This window comes from Platichthys flesus, chromosome 6 (genome assembly GCF_949316205.1).
Source record: "Platichthys flesus chromosome 6, fPlaFle2.1, whole genome shotgun sequence".
Classification (NCBI taxonomy): Eukaryota; Metazoa; Chordata; class Actinopteri; order Pleuronectiformes; family Pleuronectidae; genus Platichthys; species Platichthys flesus.
Genome location: NC_084950.1, coordinates 6,641,290 through 6,662,522, shown reverse-complemented (window position 1 = coordinate 6,662,522; position 21,233 = coordinate 6,641,290). Strand labels below are relative to the sequence as shown.

At 45.1% G+C, this 21,233-nt stretch overlaps 1 protein-coding gene across 1 annotated transcript in view; it reads left to right on the top strand.

Annotated features, from left to right (window-relative positions):
- Positions 1 to 21,233, top strand: part of LOC133954774 (neural-cadherin-like) — an 88,842-nt gene that overhangs the window by 7,189 nt on the left and 60,420 nt on the right. The window contains exon 2 of the mRNA XM_062389258.1: positions 21,034 to 21,231. Coding sequence (XP_062245242.1) covers positions 21,034 to 21,231 — 198 coding nt within the window. The remainder of the gene's footprint in view (positions 1 to 21,033; positions 21,232 to 21,233) is intronic.

The window sequence follows — 21,233 nt, the reverse complement described above, 5'->3', positions numbered from 1 at the left end:
GTGCATGCACACAAGGGAGCTGTGTAAATTTGTTTGCGTATCACTCACTGGGCATGTGTTAACTGTTGTGATTGTTCTTCCAGTATCCCGACCCTCTTCCCCCCCCGCCCCCGGGAGCACAGAGTCTCAGATTTGTGACTTGTGTCGACGAGCTGCGAAGCTGTAACTCGCCCGAAGCATCTGATTTCTGCTTCTGTGGTCACTCCCACGGAATGCGTCTGTGCAGCATCCCCGCGGTCCTTTCCTCTCGACAGTCCTAGCATGTTCCCTGATGCCGTGTAGGTGGGGAAAAGGGGGGGGGGGGGGGGGGGCATGTGCCACGGCTCTTTAAAGACGGGATTAAGCACAGAGAGAACAAGAGCAGGGAAATGAAGGGAAGTGGCTCTCTTGTACATGTAGGAGAGATATTTAAAATGGATAGGAGACGCTACTATGAGGGGCAGAGAAAGGTCAGAACAAGTTGTAACACTGGGGGCATGTGTGTGTGTGGGTGTGGGTGTGTGTGTGTGTGTGGGGGTGGGTGGATGGGCGTATAAAAGCATGCCAGTTTGGGAGATTGTTTGTTTTTTAAAGGGCAGGGAGTTGTACTGTGCTGATGAGTGGTCAGCGTGATGAAATATAATTGTCACATGGTTAGAGGGCAGGAGTGAGGAGCTATCGGAGTGGCAGCAGGGGAATGAGGTGTGCATGTACCTCGCCTGTAGTGCAGGGTGGATGGCCACAGGGCACAAGGGAGCTGTGAGGAAATCTACCAGTGTACAGCTGTGAAAAGGGCAGAGTGCGCTAATATTTGTCGGAAGACGGTTGCGGGGCAAACAGAGGGAAGATGAGAGGAGAAGTATGACCTGCCCTTTGGAAGGAGGGAACAAACAATAGAGAGAAAGACGTGTGTGTGTAGTTTAGCACATGGGGAGAAAACAGACTTTTCTCTCCCGGCACTTACTCTGACACTTTCCTCAGGGTCTCCTCATCCCTAGAAACACCTTCTTCACGTGAGGACGGAGAATCTGTAGGTGACGTGACCTGGACCTTCTGGTTTTGGGTTTCTTTAGTTTGACCAATCACGCTTGAGCATGGGGTTTGGTGGCCTGCAGGTAAACTGTCCGTGTGCAGAGAAACTGAGGTGAACTGAAATCAGCTTTTTAAATTATCTGCATGCTTATGATGAAAGCTGTTCCAATCTGGCCTCTTTCTAAGGCTCTAGCTGGAAAATCAAATGCTTAAGAATGAACAGAGCATTTCTGTGCAACTACTGGGTTTTTATGAATTATCTTGGAATTTATATAAAGGTACCGTTTGCTGTAAGCATCGGTAAAGATGTTACTAGGTCAAAGTAAATGAAGATGGAACACAACCTAAATGAAAGATTTCTTGCAACAAATCTAAGAATGAACATCCCCTAATGAAATCATGCTCCAAACCTCTTGTGATCCACAGCACAACATCTGAACATTGTCTGTGCCACACTCTATTCTATTAGAGTGAGGCAGAGCAAAGTCAGAGACGTAATCTTCAAATGGCCGTCTTGGCACGATATGTACAAACTCTTTTATTTTCATTTCGATGTCTTATAACAATAGACATCAGCCAAAATGCCGTCTGGGTAAAAAACACTCTCTTTTATGTTTGTGTGGCTAAAATGTTTGATTTGTGTGGACGCGTTTGGCTTTGAACGGAGAACAGAAGACAGAGTCCTGGTCCGGATGTCTTCTGTCTACACTGGAAACCCTAATATATAGGCCATTGCCCCAGAAGCACTTTGTCAGACATTTATCACTTCAGGGTTTCCTGAGTCTCATTAAGAAGCAGTTCTCTCTTTGTCCCGACTTTACACTGTAAAGAAACAGGGGCCTGTTTTTACGTGAGAAAAATGCAACAAGTGAAAAGTGGAGCCACGTGTCTCCGGGCTGACATTTTGACAACCCCCCCCCCCCCCACCCCCCGGCCGCCTCGCCGGTTCCACCACTGTATCACACCACTCCTGACTGACAAGACTCATAATTACTACAGCTGCCAGCAGTCCCCGTCACTGCGACTGTAAACACGTCCTCATTGGGCACTTGCTGACGCGCAGGAGGCCGCTGTCTCCGGGGATCTGCTGCGGCACTACGAGGGACTTAATGACTATAACCAACAGCCAGAAACAGCACATTTAAAAAAAAAAAATTAAATCATAACGACAATAACAGAAATGTATTGCCATTATCCGATCAGATTGTTGCATCCCCACTGTCACTGCAGCAAGAGGAGATATTTCTGTGTCTGTGCTCTTGTTGGGAGACGGATAAATTGGCTTAAGTTGCCGGCAAACACAGTTATTATTGAGGCCAAAGTCGTGGAATGATTAGGAATGTATATGTCTCGGGCGTCCTCGTTCCACTGGGAATGTTTTTCTCGTTACGGCAGGAAACCTCACCGGCTCATCCCACATTCTGTGAATTATGCAAGTTTGTTGTCGGTGTGCCTCGAGATGCGAGCGCCGCTCACGCCGCGGTGCTGTGAGGACAGCCGTGGCGGCAGGGAGCTTTTATCCGGCCAAGGGTCTGCATTATTGATGCCCATTACCACAGACAGTGTCAACTCCAGACAGTGCGCGGAGGCAGCCGCTGTCAGGTAAATGTCTTGCTGACCTCCAGCGGCACAGATTCCCGGGATGCCTCCGCGGAGCTTAGCGTCTACCTGTGTGATAAATGAGCACGACTCGCACATTGTACGAGGAGCTCATCACCAGCCGAGGAGGTTCTGCTTTATTAAATCTAATCCATGATGTGCTGACAACAGCTTTAGTGGGAGACAAAGGTTTGAGTTTGAGGTTTCGGGGGTTTTCGGGGCATAATTGGATTTCTCTCGCTCTCGTCCTGGCAGCGATTGGCTAAATCTGGAACGATCTGTGGTGGACACATGAACAATTTATATCCCACCTCATTCCGTCTCAAACTTTTTTCCACCTTTGCATTGCATTCCATGGATAGCCTCTCTGTGGCATTTCCCCGGAGAGAGCGGAATCGATTTTGTGCTATTGATTAACCAGGAGCTGTTTTGCTCCCAGTCACAAAACATGACTTTAAACAACAATTTATGTGTCGTTGAATAGCCTGGGACAGACTGTTGCTGATATTTTACAAACTCGCAGAGAGGTAGGTGTGTGATTGAGTCGGGGGGGGGGGGGGGGGCAGATAGAACTGTCCCGAAGCCCTCTAATGAACCAGGCTCTCAGACGAGCCGTCCTATAGGCTGCGGCGAGCGCTGGAAAATTGGAGCGAGTGCGAGGACACGTCGTGGGAATTCAGTGCGTGTGCTTATTTATCTATTTGGCCTCGAATTTCTCAACCTTTTGTACCCAAAGGTCCAATTAACTGAGCATAACAATGGCTGCGGCTGCACTCTCTGTGGCCAAAGGATGCACCGATAAACACACAGGACACAGACAACTTTGAAAGCTTTGCCGGGTGAACTGTGAACAAGGAGATTTTTAATGTAGGGGAAGAAGATCACATGGCTGGCCAAGTTGCCTTGTGAGATGTTTTGACATGCGGCGAACTTTGCCTTTGAGTAAAAGTGCACAAATTGCAGAAATTGCAGTAATTGTGCGACGGGCAATTTGTGAAAGTACTGCTTTTGTTGGAAAGACGAAAATGACTAGCGAGCTAGAAGAGACGGAAGAATGAAGAAAAAGGCTTCTTGCTAAATTCTTGTCTTACTGGTGATAAAAAAAACATAAAAAAGCCCATGTAGAGGGCGAGGGATTTGAGGCTCAGATTTGAGAATGTGTTTGAAGATGATGTCCATCTCATGGTTCAGTTATTTAATCAGTTCCAGGAAACAGAGAAATAGAGAACAACTCCATCACAGCCTGTGCAGGGCTGATTACACAAGCAGGTGTCTTTGATGCACAGAAAATGTGCTGCTCTCTCCAGGCTGATGAGCATCCAGGAGAGAGAACGGGTTACATGGGCTTTTAGATGGAACTTGTCACACACGTGCACGGGCATGTGCATGTGGAGGGTGTGTGCTCGGTGCGCTCCAGCCTCCAGTGTGTGTCTGTTCCCAGTGGAACTAGTGAAGTATTTGTTCCTTTCTATTTTTCTCTCTGCCTCGACAGCGCGGGGCTTAATTCTGCGGACTAATCAGACCATATGGTCCCGACAGTCTTATGATGTGCTGAGAAGGATGGGAGGATAGAGATGCTGCTGTGCTGCTTTTAGTGGCGGCCGTGCTCCGGAATCACATCGACACACTCCACTGCTACACATCAGAGATTAGGACCTGGAACTGAGTGCACAGACTTTGCCGCCTCCCTCACAAAACTGTTTTACTCAAAATTTAACAAAGGAAATGTGAGAGAAGAACAGAATGGAAAGCACAGTTCTGTTTCTTCTCCAGCGTTCACCGCCTCTCTGCTCTTTCAGACCCGGTCTGCATGTCATTTTTTAACAAGTTGCCGACTCGTAATTACTGCTGCCCTTTGCGGCCCGACACCACAGCTGCTGTTTAATCATTTCAATTATTGATTGCGTGAATGAATGTGCATTAACGCGGTTTTGATGGATATCTCTCACTGAGAAATGGCTGTGTCTGTCAAACGCTGAATTGATGATCTGTGCAGAAACGTCGAGTTAATCTCATGAATAATTGCAACTCGAAGAGACAAATGAGTCGCTCGGCTCTCGTCTGATTTGGATTGAGAGCGGGATCACTATATATTTACTCTAAACCCGACTTACACAGCTTTACTTTGCAGAAAAAATATTAACATGAGATGATGTTCATCCACTATGAACACGATCACAGATTGAGGGCGTTAAGTTGATTAATATTAGTCTTCCCCACGTATGTTGTGCATAATCATAGATCTCCGTTGTGTTAGCGTGGCTCTGGTAGCAGATGCTGTGAGGAGTCGTGACGCGGTGGGGCCGACTCACACTTGGTGTGTGCCGCGCACAGCGGGTGATAAACATTGATCTTGTTTAATCTTGCTGGCCTGCTGCTAATGACGGGAGATGATGGGCCACACAGGACAGACTGCCCACTGGATTAGATATCTAAATGAGGACTTTATCCTCATCCTCTCTTCCTCTTCACCCATTACCAGTAAGCCAGTCGCATGCGGAGTTAAAGTTTAATGCATGTGACTAGCGCGGTGTGTAGCATGTTTTGTGTGAATGCGTGTGTGTGTATGTGTGTGTGTTTGTGTGCATTCACGACAAAGGCTGAACCGTGTCCGTGTGAGTTTTGTCAGTGTGCATTCATGCGAGCAAGCAGCGGTTTGCTTTGAAGGAACATTGTTACAGCTCGAGTCCGCGCTCCCACTGCTGCTCCCGTCTAATCTGCCGGACTTCCAAAGGAATATATATTCAGCTCATTATTGCACCTTTGCACAATAACAGACAGTGATAGGATGCTCCCCCGAATGCCTCGGCGCCCGGTGTGCCGAACAAACACAGACCCGGGTTCTGGTTTCAGTGATAGATTATTTGCTGTCTCACCCATACACTGTGGCTTGTTTTCCCATTAAACCCCTCGAGGCTCCCTCTGTTGCTTCTGTCTGGCCCTGGTCTTGTGGTGAGGACGTGTTTGTGTGTGTCAGCTCCTCTGACCGTGCAGGGGGCAGTGTGTGTGTGTGTGTGTGTGTGTTTGTTTTTCCTGTACACGCGTTTGTATGGAAAGATATCGAAAGGGCTCCGAGGACAACCCCCATCAATCACCGGCTCAGAAGGAAATGGAGAGAGGGATGGCGAATGGAAAGAGAGATGGAGGTCACCACAGGAAGCAGCATCTGGAGAAAAGGAGAGGGGGAGAAGGGGATGGATGGATGGAGCGGTCCGTGCTGGCTCTGATTGAGCTGGGTAGTGTAGTTTATATCCTTTAGAGATAAGGCCGGGGAGCACCGCTCAGCAGCTTCCTCCCACTGTAGCACGAACCGAGTGTGATAATAAGAAAGCGTGAATGGGGCAAATTGAATTAATGCCGCAGCACACCATAAAAGCCCTAACTATAATGCATTTTAAAATCCTATAATGAGCAGAGAGCTAAAATAATTTCACACTCCAGTGAAGAAGATGGTCCTCTAACAGATTTTGGGGCCTGGCACACAGTGCCGGGGCTTTTGTCATATAACGTTGACTCACGGTGCTCTGTCAGAATGATACTCTCTCTTACTTCCCAGGGTTCGGTAGCGAGAGGAGAACTTAGCGAACGGGCCATTCAGATTCCCGCAACACATACAGGTCTTAATCAGAGCGGGGAGCGGCCTCTTGCTGCTGATGTCTCGCTTGGGTCAGTTTTACCGACTCAGAGTAGAGCAGAGTTGCAAAGAGGGCACATCTGCCATGGAAGTGCTCCCTCATTACTCTCCATTAACAGCCCATTCAGTGATGGGGACAGTGGCAGGAGTTGGACCCTATCCTGCTTGTGACCACACGTTCATCAGCGTGCACACACACACAAACACGTACACACACACACACATAGCAAAAGCACAGATGTGTTGCTTCTGTATGTACACACACACAAAGGCACAAAGTATTTTTCAGTGTTTCTCCCCTTGACATGTTCTCAGCGCTCCCATCCTCATCATTAGAGTCCTGCCATCATAAAGCTGAAATTACCTCTCCATCATCAAACGAGGGGGGGGAGGTATAGCTGTCCAGCACACCACAACAAAACACTAGCCTCTCTGGCTGAAACCAACATCACCTACATCTTCAGGATGTATATACTGTTTTTATATATATATATATATGGAGCTGTATTGGGTTTCCTGGAACTTCTCCCTCTTTCACTTAACCCCTGCAGGCAACTGTGAGCTGAGGTGAACACGGGCGCATCTCACAAATCTAAGTCTTACTGGACACACACAAACACAGCTACTGTTACACATCAGCACACAAACTACACACACTTAAAATCAAAAGCACAGCCCAGTGCAGACTTTTAAATCCATACCTGCACAATCCATACAGTTTCACCCACGTACAAGCCCGCTAACACACATGGATACACAAACAAGACATAACGCACAAAAGCTTCAATATTCAAACACTGCCAAGCAAATACATGCACACACACACACACACGGTGAGCACGAGTCAGTGTGACGCACACACCTCGTTCTTTTTGCTCCGAGCAGAAATTGAAAGCCCAGAGCGAGGTGGAGAAGCAGGGCAGGAAGAGGCCAACCATAGTTTACTATAGACGTCTCCTCCTCAGATCCTCTTACCACTGAAATATTCCATCTGTCAGGATAATTTAGATTAACTCTGTTTCCACCTTTTCCCAAGACCAGTCTGTGCCGTGAACTGTGCGACAGGGCGTGCACGTGTGCCGTCGCACATCCGTGTCATTCCGAGCGTGGTGGTGCTGGTGGGTGTGAGGACGGGTGAGTGTGCCCATAGACTCCACCAGCATCTGCTTGAGTGCATATTATCACTGTACAAAGTGTCTGTTTGGATAGCAGCAGCACATTGTTTCAGCGCAATGTTTGAGAACAAAAAAGCATACTTCAACTGCCAGATGTAATTACGTGTGATATCACTGATAGTTGAGAAGATGCAATACTTGACTACTGATGGAGTAGGGTTTATGCAAATGTAACCAAATACCTGTCTGTACAGTTATTTCTCTCTCCGGTTCCATTTGTGAAGATGCAAGGAATCCCACACACTATCACTCATCTGGACTCACTGTAATTTCCATTTTTCAATTGTTTCACCTAGAAAGTCCTCTACCTGCCCATCAAAATCTCTGAGGAGGAATCTATAGGGCTGAGAAGAGAGCTGCTGTGGCCAGATGTTCATGTAACTCACTTGTTTTCCGTCCAATCAATTCCCAGGCCTTGCGGTCTTGTTCTAACACAACAGATTGTTTGTTTACAGCCTTGCTTAGGATCGCCTGTTCCTCCCAATCATCTGTAATCTTACAGACGACCTGCAGATAATTTACTTTCAATCAGGGCCTCGGAAACGTTTAGGCCATCTTCCTTAAGAAATGCAATCAGCAACGTCTTCTTTCCAGACAAAACTGAAAATCCTAATTACGTTGGATTCACCAGTCCGGTTACTACCCTCATCATCCTGCATTGCTCATACTGATGTGGTGGGAGCACTGGGTCCTGTTGTCTGCTACCCTGTGTTTAGCATCAACTATAATTGTGAGTGGACTTATTGACTGTTTAATATGTTGGCTGTTCTCCTCTGAGGTGTGAGTCTTGATGGAAAAGGGATGTTCGTCTATCTTGAAACAGCCAATCAATATCTGGGGATATAAGGATTTCTTGCTGCCCGTGCAGAGGAAATTAACAATAATGTGTTGTCTAGGATAGTTTGGTTTAGATTGTCTTTCACAGCTAATGCGCTGTTAGGCTAAGCTACATATTAATAATATCATTTTGATTTATTTGCAAATGTGTAGATAGATAGATAGATAGATTGATAGATAGATAGATAGATTACTTTATTCATCCCCGAAGGGAAATTAAGTTGTCATAGCAGCTGGTATATTTGAATACAATAAAACACAATACAATAGAATAAAATAAAAAATTTTGAGGTAGAAAAATAAAAACAGAAACCCAAGATAAATAGGTAGATAAGGTGCAGTGGCAAGATGATGGTAATAGTACTAATGATATGATGGTAATCTTATTGTTAGACTGTATATAAAAATAGTACACTATATATAGTCAATAATATAACATAATATATATTTATATATGATAGTAATAATTATACCAATATAATAGCAGTATATAGTAATAATGGCAGCAACAGTATATAAAATAATAATAGTAAATATAATAATAACGTGTACACATGTGTAAATATGTGTATATAGACTTATATATACAAAAAATATACAAAGAGTATGATATAATATAATATGATATATAGTAGCGGTATAAATATAAGGATTTGACTATACAATAAATAATATAATATACCATGAGTGTAACAATATGTAGACATAGTGTGCAAAAGACAATATTATTGTATAAAATGATGCATTGAGTTGATTATATTTAGTACATACGCATCTCTTTGCTATAAGAACACGCGTGCAAATATGTTTCCAGGGGAACTACTCAGTGATGAACTTGACCGCAGCTCAATGCTTTGTGAAGTTATTGAAGTTTGCTGCTCGTCAGCGGCGATAGAAACGTTCACAAGGTTTTTTACATCTACTCACAATATCACACTTTTTCCATTCATAGCTGCCGTTAACTATTTGAAGAGTTAAGTTGGTGGTCATGAAAAACCAAAGTCAACATGTGCCCTTCATGATTTATAGTATTGAGGCCCAGCTTTTCCCTTTGTGACTGTTTCTTCCCTCACAGTTTGTTGTGATTTCTTTTTACACTTGATGAAAGTGTTACCTCATAGCCACACTGCGGGGGTGTACAACCGTTCCCTCTTTCACTCCTTTGCCAAAGGGACACACTCGTATTGTTTGTGCTGATGAGTCGAGTGGGACAATTTCATTCAGCATTAATTTGGAAGAGCCTGAAATAACTCTCTTGCACTTCACTGCTCGGGAACATGGTACGAAGAAACAACGTACATTTAAGTACTTAGCTCAACTACGAGGTACTCGCATTTTACTTTGAATTTACTTACATTTTACATTAGTATTTGCTTTCGGCTCCTTCCACTACAAGCACAAGAGATACAGACTTAATTTGCCCATCTTGTTGTTATCCCAGTGCCTACAATTGAGAGTAGTTAAATGTAATTAGATGGTCTTTGAAGTGGTTTTCATTAGCGTATAAAACAGCAATGAACACGGATTTCTATAAGGTGCTGTTTGTATTACTTGTGTAAACTGGATTTTATCAGTGGTCGGGTTTGGAGAGACCTTAGTGAGCCTCCGTCGCCGGTCGGACAAAGCTTTGTTCTTCCATTTATATTCATCCTCATAATTTGAATAGAGTTAGGAAAATAAACCTCAATATTGGCTGATGACATTTCTCCATTAACGCAAATGGCTCTTTCTTGTGAACATAATACATACAATCCTAGTAGCAGGGTGCAATAACTGAATATATGCAGTTATTATATATATATATATTTATATGTATGTAATCTGTATTAGTTTGATCAGTTAGAGGATAGAGTCAGTCAGTCCTTTGCTTTTAAATGTTTGAATAAAACTGTGGCCAAGGCAAACTTTCAACCAAAGTAAAAGAAAAAGAAAAAGAAAGACAAAAGTCAAGAAAGTGAAGGGAGCTAGAATCAATTCAAGTCAGTGGAGATGAGAGTAACTGTGATGTGTGTAAAGAGACGAGTGCTTAAAGTGTGGGTTTGATCAACGGGCCTTTGTTTGGGAGCTAACATGAAGGTTTGAAGTGTGATTCCCATGGAAGCAGGTCAGCGCTACAGTGTTTGTGAGAAACTGTTACTGCCGTCGTAGGCTTACAGTCTTTTTTTTTTTACAAGCCTCGTATTGATAATTTAGAGCCAAAGTCAAGAATCAATAAAAACGGTGTTGTCTATGAAGGAGGTGAGGAGGCAGAGGAGGGATGTTTTATGGTGTTCGAGGTAGTTGTAAATCACCGGCCTGTAAATCATCAGGTTGTTAATGTTTAAGACTATTTCCTGATATTTTGAGATCAAGAAACATTTTTCAAAAGAGAACAAATGAGGCTGACTTCTTGTATTACCTCCACCAAGGTGCTTCTGTCCGTTTGTTGATTTGCAAAATCTACTCGGAGGATTTCCACAAAACTTAATGGAAGGATGTGTTATGGTTCAGGGAAGAACCCAGTGCATCACATACGTTTGGACACATCGAGTTAGTATCGACATTTCCTTTGATTTCTTATAATTCATGGAAAAACCAGGCATGTTTAGCAGGCTGGTATTTTAGGTTTGTGCAATTCGATGCAGATCCAAATACAAATTAAGATCTTGTGAATTTAGAAGTGGTTTCATTAGGGGACTGACGCAGGCGCTCTCCTGAGTGCCACTCTATTTTTTTTAATTTTTTTTTCAAGTGAACATGATGACAACAATCAGCTTTTTATTTTGCCAACTTGCAACCTTGAGTGTAACATTTATAAACATCCACAGAGCTTGTTGACTTTGAGAGATAAAAACAACAACCGACGTCCACCACTCCAAAACACACAGCCTCGGAAATCACAACACATCAAACCTGAGTAAAGCAGCTTCACGATAAACATCTCTCGAAGTTCTCCGCAAGTTGTGATTGTTGTTATTTCAGGATTCCTTCAGTGCTCCATCTTTACCGAGGTTCTTTGTTCATATGATCAATTCTCTGATTTCCCCCAAACTTTACACTAAACATTTTAAAAAATGACTTGAAAGGTTGAAGGCCAAATGCAGAAAAACCCAAACGATCCCAGACAAGTGAAGGACAGTTTCTTTTCAACCTCATTATTGGTTTTTCAGTATCTTTGTTGCATCACCACAAAGCCCCTTGAGCACAGTTTTCATTTGTCCCAGGTTGGGTCCAGGTGCTCAAATAGACCTTTACATTCTAAATGTGTATGTCAACAACACACAACGGTTAAATTGATTGAAAACCTTTCACCGACCCTCGCTGTCGTTTCCGCTCGACACAAGAGATGTGATGATCAATTCATCCTCATTTCTCTAAACAGCAGTAACTGCTCAGAGGTCTGCAATTATATGGATCGGTTCAGAGCAGCGTTCACTTATGTGTCACACTAGTGTTCCAGTTCAATCGGTGATCATGGGAACTGGTGATCTTTGTTTACATTTAAGCGTGTCAGAACAAATTGCTAAAGTTTATCGGCACAAACACATCCAAACAGAACTCTAACATATGGTCCTCCAAGTCAAACCTTGTCCGTTTAGACAAAATAAACCATCAGCAACTAAAATAAATAATGAAATGCCACGGTATTTGTAATCCGTCCTACACAGTGATATATAAGCGGTGATTAACAGATATGAATTACAGGATTTAAACATTATTTTGCAACAAATGTTTCTGGTGTTGAGCACTTCGATGAGCCTGTTGACATGACAATGATTTATTTTCTTATCTGTCATGTCACAAATCAAATCCTGTCCAAAACAAATGGGAAAGAGGTTGTCGCCACATTATCAAATGCACTTCTTTCGGAATAGCAGAAACCATGCAGTATTAGAGCGAGGACAATCCATTTAACATGAAATACACAAACCCTGAATAAACGCTAATGGATTAGCCAGGGTTCGACTGGGGCCTTTCATTGTTTCTGTCAAAAGCAAACAGGGCAATAACAGACTCAACAGGTGGTTGTGCAACACAGCTCTATCTAACACAAGAGTGAAAACACAAACATGCATGGCTGTTCTATAATTAAGACATTAATCAAGTGCCCCGAACCTGCTTCACACATGTGTCATGTTGACCAAACACCCGACACGGCTCAAATAAATCATCTGATGATTGCGGAGCCTTGTGTTGTTTCCCCGAAAATAAATAGCATTCGCACTGCAGCACAACTACTGAAAGCAAATTAGAAAAACCAGCAGCTTCTGTGATGAGCTTTCTCAGATGATGATCCACGGCTCAGCAGAGAGAACATCCACCACGTCCTCCTTTAAAAATCAGGTCTTTAGCAAGAAATGAGTTGGGGTTACATCATGGAAGCTTAAACATCCACCGCTGTTTTAATCTGAAAGCATGTTCGCTCACACAGAGGTCTGACTGTGTTCCTGTAGGGGAGGGATGCTTCTACATGAACAGTGGAATATATCTGTGCATTGTAAACACCACTATGTGCAAAAGGAATTTCCTTGGAAGAGCGCATGGCAAAGGTTTTTATTCTTTTTTTCAGGCTTGGTTAAGTAGACAGCATCTCTCCGTGGGAAGTTGTGACTCTCACCAGTTAACGTGGACAATCGATCAACAGCAGGTGTTAAATGGCCGACAGGGACGATTCATGGGTCGTTTGAGGCATCAGTCGAGCAGATTGTGCAACAAGGAAGCTGATGGACGGAACTATGTGTCCCTGAGGGAATATTTCTGATCCCAGTATGGCCAGTATGCGATGTACTGTTGTCTGTAAAGCTGCTTTCACATATGCACTGAAGTCCAAACACTTTCCTGATACTTCCCAGAGGGGCTGCACATCAACCTTAACTTTCTGCTTGGGTTAGAAAATTCCCAGCGCACACACTTCCCTCCCTTCAAGTTCATAATCGCTTTTGTGGAATCCTGTAAACCAAGAGACCAACAAACAAAGGCAACCGAAAAAAAGGACCTTCTCGACGGAGGTGAAGTGCACCAACACAGTTTTCAGTAACTACAACACAACCTGAACCTCTCCGCACACTTCATGGCCGACTCACAAAGAACGGCTTTACCACGGCTACATGCTGACATCTTCACTCACACACAGCGAGGGCCTCACTTCCCACAACGGAGCAGCCGAGTTGGAGTGAGTCACATTTCCACAGGTGCAGTTTCTATTGTTGCACGAGCGACTGGAGGCAGGCAGGCTGTCACCGGAAAATCACAAGTCTATAGTAATTCATATAATTATTGTTTGTTCATGTCCATAGACGGAGCTCAGAGAGTGACAGGTGAGGACAGAGAAGAAAGGCCAGAGGAGAGAATGGAAAATACCTAAATACAGGAAGATTGGCCCAATTTTCCATGATTCAAAATGGCTAATTTCAGTTTTTTTTTTTTTAAGATACATTTTATTGATCCCAAACACATGCACAGTCACACTACATGCAGATGAGGGAAATTTGTCCTCTGCTTTTGACCCATCTGGTGAGCATCGCAGGACACACAGAGCAGTGCCAGGGGAGCAGATGTTGGGGGGGTAAGGTGCCTTGCACAGGGGCACTTAGACAGTGGGGGTAGGGAGAGTGCTCTTTGGACTTTGGAACAGATCCAGGTGTTTTCCATCCAGGTATTTTTTTTACTGTCACTGCGAGGAGTTGAACCAGAGACCTTCCAGTCCGATGTGCGTAACTTTCTGCCCATAGTCCAATTTTTCTGCCACTAGTCCTCCGCCTCTTCTTCTTTCATTTTTAACATTTTTTATTTTTTTTACAAAGCTGTAAAATACGTGAATTCAAAATACTATTAACGAGTCTATCCATCATATAGTAATTACCTCAACCCCAATGGTCCCATTGCCCCCACGTCAAACCAGTTGGCAGACAGACAGAGAAACCACATTTCCTAACGTGTTACTGAGCTAAATCCTGAAAGTGTTCAACACCAGCGAAGGAAAAAGGTCTTTCCTCAGCTACATGACGTGACACCTCCGTGACCTCAGCTGAACAAATTTGTATCCTCGTCATTATGGCCAGCAGGGATTTGTTGAGTCATATTTTTAAATGACTAACGTTCCCGTCATGGATGGGTTTTTTGTTTTTTTTTCATCCTGCTCTCCTCTGTCAGTTCACATCCACTCGAGGTCTGGTCAGCATGTTGCTTCAACGTGCAGCAGCCATGGCCGCGTGTCCTCATGCGAGTCTTTATTTTATTTTGTTCAATGCAAACGCTGGATTAGTCAATTTCTCTCAGACAAAAATCAAAATACACCCTTTTATTTATATATTATTTTACAGGAGAAAGCAAAAACAAAAAATTGGCGATGGCAGCTTTCCATGTAGGTGAGCCAGCTTCAGGGCTCCGGCTTTGTGCCTGCTTACTCACCGACATGGTGCACTTAATGGAACAGAGCCACCAATAATGCTATTATTTACCCTTGTGCTTTTCATGCTTTGGCAAGTCGGCAGGGGGATTTGGGTTGTGCGGGTACCAGACTTATACCGCTCACCGAGAGAGATGATCCACAACAGCTTGCAAAATAATTGAGCAGCTCCCTGAGCGGCTGTAATAGACGTTGTGCATTATTGCGAAGAGTAATTGGGATATTGGATCCATCCACTGATCCACAGCACTGAGGGATATCACATCTCTCTTCAAAGCCATCCAAGATCTCCTGCAGGTTATCTCTCCCTCGGGCGGACGTGTGAATTGGCTTTGTGATGCCTGTAGAGCAATAAACGCACACCCCCTCACAACAGAAAATGCACAGTTGCCTCACCTGCTCAAAACACCTTTGAAATCATGCCGGTTGGTAACGGCACCAAATGGAAAAAGCAACGGCATGGTTTGGCGTAAATGTTCCCTTTGTTTGAAATGGTCAAAGTTTTCTACCGTGGATATCAGAGGCCTCATGCTGCTGTCGAAGCTGAGGACAAAGCCAAATATCTTCTGCTTTTTTTGCGCGTCTCAAATTGCGTTGTCTTTTCTGCTTTCATAGCTCGCCATCGCAAAACCCATGTGGCATTTGTCTGACACAGTCACCAGCCTTTAGACCTTACAGTAGAAGTGACATATATAAGGAATGGTGAAATGTGGAACACAACTATTAGCCGGGACACTTTGGAGATGCATGATGGACACAGGCGTAGACATTTGTCTCAGCCATCCACTTTCGTTTGGATCATGGCATCGCACACACCTCCTGAAAACACTCACAAACACTCCCATGGCTTGAGAAAAATGTCTTCTTCACCTGGGTGGATACAGGGAATTGGGGATTGCTACATTTTTTTTTTTTTTCCGCTTCCCACGTTTGCTCGTCACCAATTGCGTTATCTTGTTAATCTCAACAGTTTGACCCCCCACATATATTTGTTCTGTTTCACTTTCTAAACGCTTGTGATACAAATCCGACAGTCGTCTGTCATAATAACAAGCTCTTAGACCTTTTAGTAGAAGTACATTATCCATCCATTATCGATACCGCTTATCCTGCATGGCTCATGGGGGAGGGGGTGGGACCGATTCCAGCTGAGAGTGGGCAAGAGGCAGGCTACACAGGTTTCAGGTGTACTGCATATAGAGACAAATGACCATTCACACCTACGGTCAATTGAGTGTCACCTATTAACCTGAGCCTGCACATGTCTGTTGTCTGTAAGGAAGCCGGAGAAAACCAACACAGACCCGAGGAGAACACACAAAACTCCCCACACACTCCCCGGCCAAACCAGGATCCGTGTTGTGAGGCGACAGCGCACACCAGTGTGTCGTTTTAGCCGAAGTGACGTTTGAAATAACAACGTGTGAGCAGTGTTTGACGGGACACACAGGTGCAGACGACAGTGTGTCTTGGCAATCCTCCGGAGTGATCCATGTGCAAATGCCAGGTGTGGAAACAGAGCCAAAATGACTGCTGTTTGAAAAGGTCTCGTCCAATCCAGAGACCGAGGAGGGAACTCAGAGCTAAGCACACAGAGTCAGAAACTCCCCTGCCACCGAATGCAAAGATTAAGTTTAACAATACTTGCTTTTCGACTTAACGAGCAAGTGGTGTCATCATTGGCCATGCTCGCTGTAAATGGAGTTCTAAATATTGTGGAGAAATACCGTAAAGCCCCCCCGAGGGCTTTACGGTACCAGTGTATCTCCGCTCAGCACTCGCTTCCGTCTAAATCCTCCTTCTATGCCAGTGAATAGGCCACATTCTTCTCTGCTCAAAGCAATACAACAAAAGGGATTGAATGAGTTGTGTCATTCCTTAGGCAGAACTACAAGAAGAAGAAGAAGAAGAAGAAGAAGAAGAAGAAGGAGGGAGAACCCAGTAAGGTTGTAGCTGATGGAGGTCTAATGGGGAAGGAGAAATCCATCAATCCATTATGACATGATTCTTGCATTGAACAGAAACACACATGATACTATAAACACTTGGAGTTAAGAATAGAGTCAAGGTGTCAGATGCACCGCGAGGATGATTGCTGCTGCTGCTGAGCGGACCTTTGTTGTTTCTCTGCTTCCCTGTAGTTAACTATAGGTTTCGCTAGCTGTGCACGTTTATCTGTACATGTGCATTTCACCTCCGTGCACTGCACCTGCGTTTTTCTTTCCATTTGTATCTCGCTGCCGTACAACAGTGTATGACTCACGAGTCCTGTATGCAGGGTTTGGATTGAAGCGTATGGCAAGAAATTAACTACACACAGAATATTTATGCACACAATTCTTTTTTTGGGGCGGAGGGCTGGAAAACTTCATGTATCTTGCAGGCAATTCTGAAAATAGTTGTTCCATTTTAAGATATTAACGTTTAAACCCGGATATAGTTGAAGGGGCTGTTAAAATGGGAGCGAATAGGGACGTCCTCGGTAATCTGAAGGCAGATAGTTGCCAGAAGACACATTGTGGGACACGTTATCAAACTCCTGTATGTGGGCTTTCTGCAGAGTAAAACCAGTGAATTAATTGCAGATGCTTTTCCTCTTTTGTAATTGTTCTGGGGATGGAAATGCCCGGCATGTGTGTTTACTGTGTCAGCCATTCTGAGCAGCAGCAGGGTGCAGGGTGGAGGGTGGAGATTGGAGGGTCCAGTGTAGAGGGTGCAGGGTGGAGGTGCCGGGATCAAATGAGTTAATAGATTTCTTTCCCCCTGTGCTTTTAGCGTGTTGATCTCCTGCTGACAGCTCCGTGCTCGGCTTTAAGCACAGAGGTGGAGGGGTGGGCAGCTCAGAATTGAGCCTCCTTAACTCTGCAAACATTTGGTTAATGTAGCTTATTGCCCCCCCGTTGAGCTGACTTTCACTTTCCATTCACTCGGCGGATAAAGAAGCACCCCTGAAATCCATGTCTCGCACGGGCCATTGACGTTTATGCTTGTAGACGCAATTTGTTTAATTACACACAGAAATATTTGTTTCTTAATTTCCTACCTCACTGGATGTAGGAGGAACCAGGGATCCATAAGAGAAGCCCTGTGTTATTAATTAAAACACATGTTCTACCTTCATGTTTCTCTCTCTCGTGGCCTGTGTGCTCTGCTCTACTGTACGCTCCCAGACGTGGACGCTCTGTGCGTGTGTTGTTGTTGTGTCACGCTGTTTGTTGTGCCTCCCCGGCTTCTTCTTCCTCCACGCTGCATTCCTCTCCCTCCTCTACGTCGCTCTCTCTGTAGATATTTGTGTTTCTGTATCTGTGCCTCTCTCCTTCACTCGGTTCCCTCTCATCTCCTTCCCACACACACTCAGTGTCCTTGTACTGTGGGCAGCGTGTATGTGCACACAAGCACTTGAGACAACTTTTCTTTTTTTTTCTTTCCTTCATACGGCCAAGCCACTTAGCAGCTTTATATAGAAACTACCCAAGGAGAGGATTAACAGCAGGAAACATCAACAGAATGCCCTGCAGTGTTATAGAACACACGCTCACACATGTGAACGCACCACGCTGCTCGAGTCACTAAGCCTTACCCTACTCTGCACCCCTGTCACCCACCTTTGTGTGATACATTAATACAGTTAGTCCCCCCCTCCCCTGCAGATGCTCTTATCCTTATGGGATTGTGGTGCACAGTATGGAGCAGCCTTTCGTCACACTGAGCGCAGAAAGCATATTTGACTTTGGAAAAATCCGGTGGAGCCTGCGACCCTCCGACTTTATTTGATCGCGTCGTTTTCTCTCAGTGAGGTGAGGCTGTTGGTGTCGGCTTGCGGCTCGCGGGCCATCGCTCACCGCCGCTCTCCACCTGACTCGCCGGATCAGAGAGGAGTCCCACACGTTTGCAGCCTCAGCACACGGGGCGTGCAAGTCTCGCTCGCCCATGCACATCGTCGCCCTCTCACCTCGCACACACAAACACACATACACACACACATATGCACACTCACACTCAAGAAAGTACATTCTTCATTATCATTCCGGAGCTGATAGGCTCTAATTATCTGCCTTGGCTCTGATTAGTCTCTCTGTAACAAGCTAATTAGATGGAGCCTTGTAATATCATCACCACCATTACCACAGAGACATGGCTGGGAGAGACACCAACAAGCGGGAGGCCAGGAATGCATCTCGCGCTGCTCCAAGCAAAACATTTGACTGTAAAGTAGCTGGGAAGTGCTGCAGCTCCGATTGCCTTTTGATTAAGTGCCTTTTAAACCCTTCCACTTTGCAGTACAATCTTTATCCTTTCTCATTATTCATCACCAAAGGATTCTTCCGTCTTACGGGGCAGGATGATCTGGCTTAAATTGCACAAACTGCCGCTGTCGACATTTTAGGAGATAGCATCTGAGCATTGATTGGTTTCTGTGGCCCCCCGACACTGTGGCCATTTATCCAAAACCAACCGTCGTCAGATCCGAGTCAGAACTTCTCTCTCCGCAGAGCAACTTTAAAGCCCGAGCAGAGAGCTAGATTAATTCTCTCCTCTAGCTTCTTCCTCCCTCTGTTATTATCCCTCTAACAATCCTTTTAAGAGCTGTCACACACTTTATAGCTATTGTGTTTCGGTTGTGGACACTCTGGAGCTAGCCTGGTGTGCAACACATTGTATTTCCCATCAAAATGCATCTTAACTGTAAGCCAGTTAAAAAAAGAGAGAGAGGATCTCACCATCTGTTTTTTTTGGGGCTTTCCAGCTCACTCGAGCAAACATGTATAGGTACAGAGAAAGATTTATGATATCAATTCAGACTGTTTGGAGACTTTATACCATTTCCTGTGTGCATGCACCGATCATTACCAACATAAAGTTTTCTCTTATCATATTATAATTGACTTTGGAGAGACATTTAGGTTACAGAACATTGGGGAAGCCAGAAAGGTAGAACTGTTTTGTGCAGCCCCAGCACATCTGTTGCGTCAGCCCTCAGGAAGTGAAAGGATGCGTCGCAAACTCCCGCTGCCTTTGTCTTGGATTAAAAAGTCCATCTAAAGCCTGCGGTCACACACAGGAGACCTTTTACATAATGGGATTTGAAATCCATAGTTACTTTTCGCCCTGAGGTAACTCACCTCTGTGCTGCGGAGTGCGTGGGGGGTTGTCTATGTCTGAGTGCGTGAGAGAGAGAGACAGGAAGACAGAGAGAGACATGCTGATGGCAGCTCTGTCAAGTGTGCAAACATGTGTCTGGGTGTGACAGGACGACTTGCCAGTATGTCAAACCTTTGTGTTTGTGTTCATATCAGGGACTGTGTGTGTTAGTGTGTGTGTGTGTGTGTGTGTTTGTCCTGGCAGGGGGGTTCACCCTCTCGGGGGTGAGGCAGATGGCCTCTGTGGAGCCTACTGAACTGGTTGGCAGCTCTTCTGACATTCCTTCATGCCACGCCGACATTAGATCACAGCCAATATTTTGCGGAAATAGTTTCTTAGCTCACAATCCGGTGACTTGCTCCACTTTGCAAGAATATATTTTACACAAAAAGTGTCCTAGATCAGGCCTGTGACAGTGTAAGACGTTCTCTGTGCACAGTTTCCAGGTCGTGTCGTGGTATTTAATGTGGATAACGATCCGCTGCTATCAGTTCCAGCAGGAGGCACACTGCGCTCTTGTCATATAGACAGCAATGCAGTTGTACATCGCTCCTCCTTGAGAGAGCTGCTGTGCGCTCTTGCTGTCTGCCCCAGCTCAGGGTGAGTGAGTTGGTAATTGGATTGCTGGAATCTTCTTATTTTTCTCCAATGAGCCAGTGTGCAGGTGACAAAATGCATGCAGCCACGAGGCATCATCCCCAGGCCCCTGCGGGTAGATCAAGGTAGCTTACACACAGACTTGGTGGATGAGACTGCGACTGTGGCTTCCTCCCATGGGAACCTGGGAGTCTGGCTGCCTGGATGGGAGCCCTGATGGAGAGTGGCTGGTCGACGTCACGATCACTAACCTCCACTATGGGCCCAAGCAGCTTTCCTGACATCCACAGTGTTCTCACAAGCCAGGCAGCTGTGGTGAAGCAAGAGGAAGTGGAGAGATAGTGGGTACACTGCCATTACAGATAGTGTGATAATTGGCTTTGGCCAAAACTTTGAGCTGAACCGACTTCCCTGGCATCAGTGCCACATTGGAAATACAAGTATGAATGTGTTCTATTCTGATCCTGCAGAATTATGTTTTGCCATCAACTACAGTTGATTTCTCACATACCTGTACCCTCAGGTGACTCGCTGCTTTACGCTGCTCTGGATTCCCCTGGCTGCTTGTCCCGCCGCTCCACACACAGTTACATGACAGCTGTCACTTTCAGTAACCGCAGCTCCGTCACTATCTCTGCTCTATCCCCCAGGCCCAGATTGGTACCTGAACAAGGTGAAGCTGAAGATCATTGATGTCAATGACAACGTCCCTGAGTGGAATATGAAGCCGTACCCGTACTTGGCTGTAGTCTCCCCCGAGGCCTCTGCTGGAACGTTCGTCTACCAGCTCCAGGCCCAGGACGGGGATGAGGGCAGCAGTGGAGAGGTGGAATACTTCCTGTCCGATGGT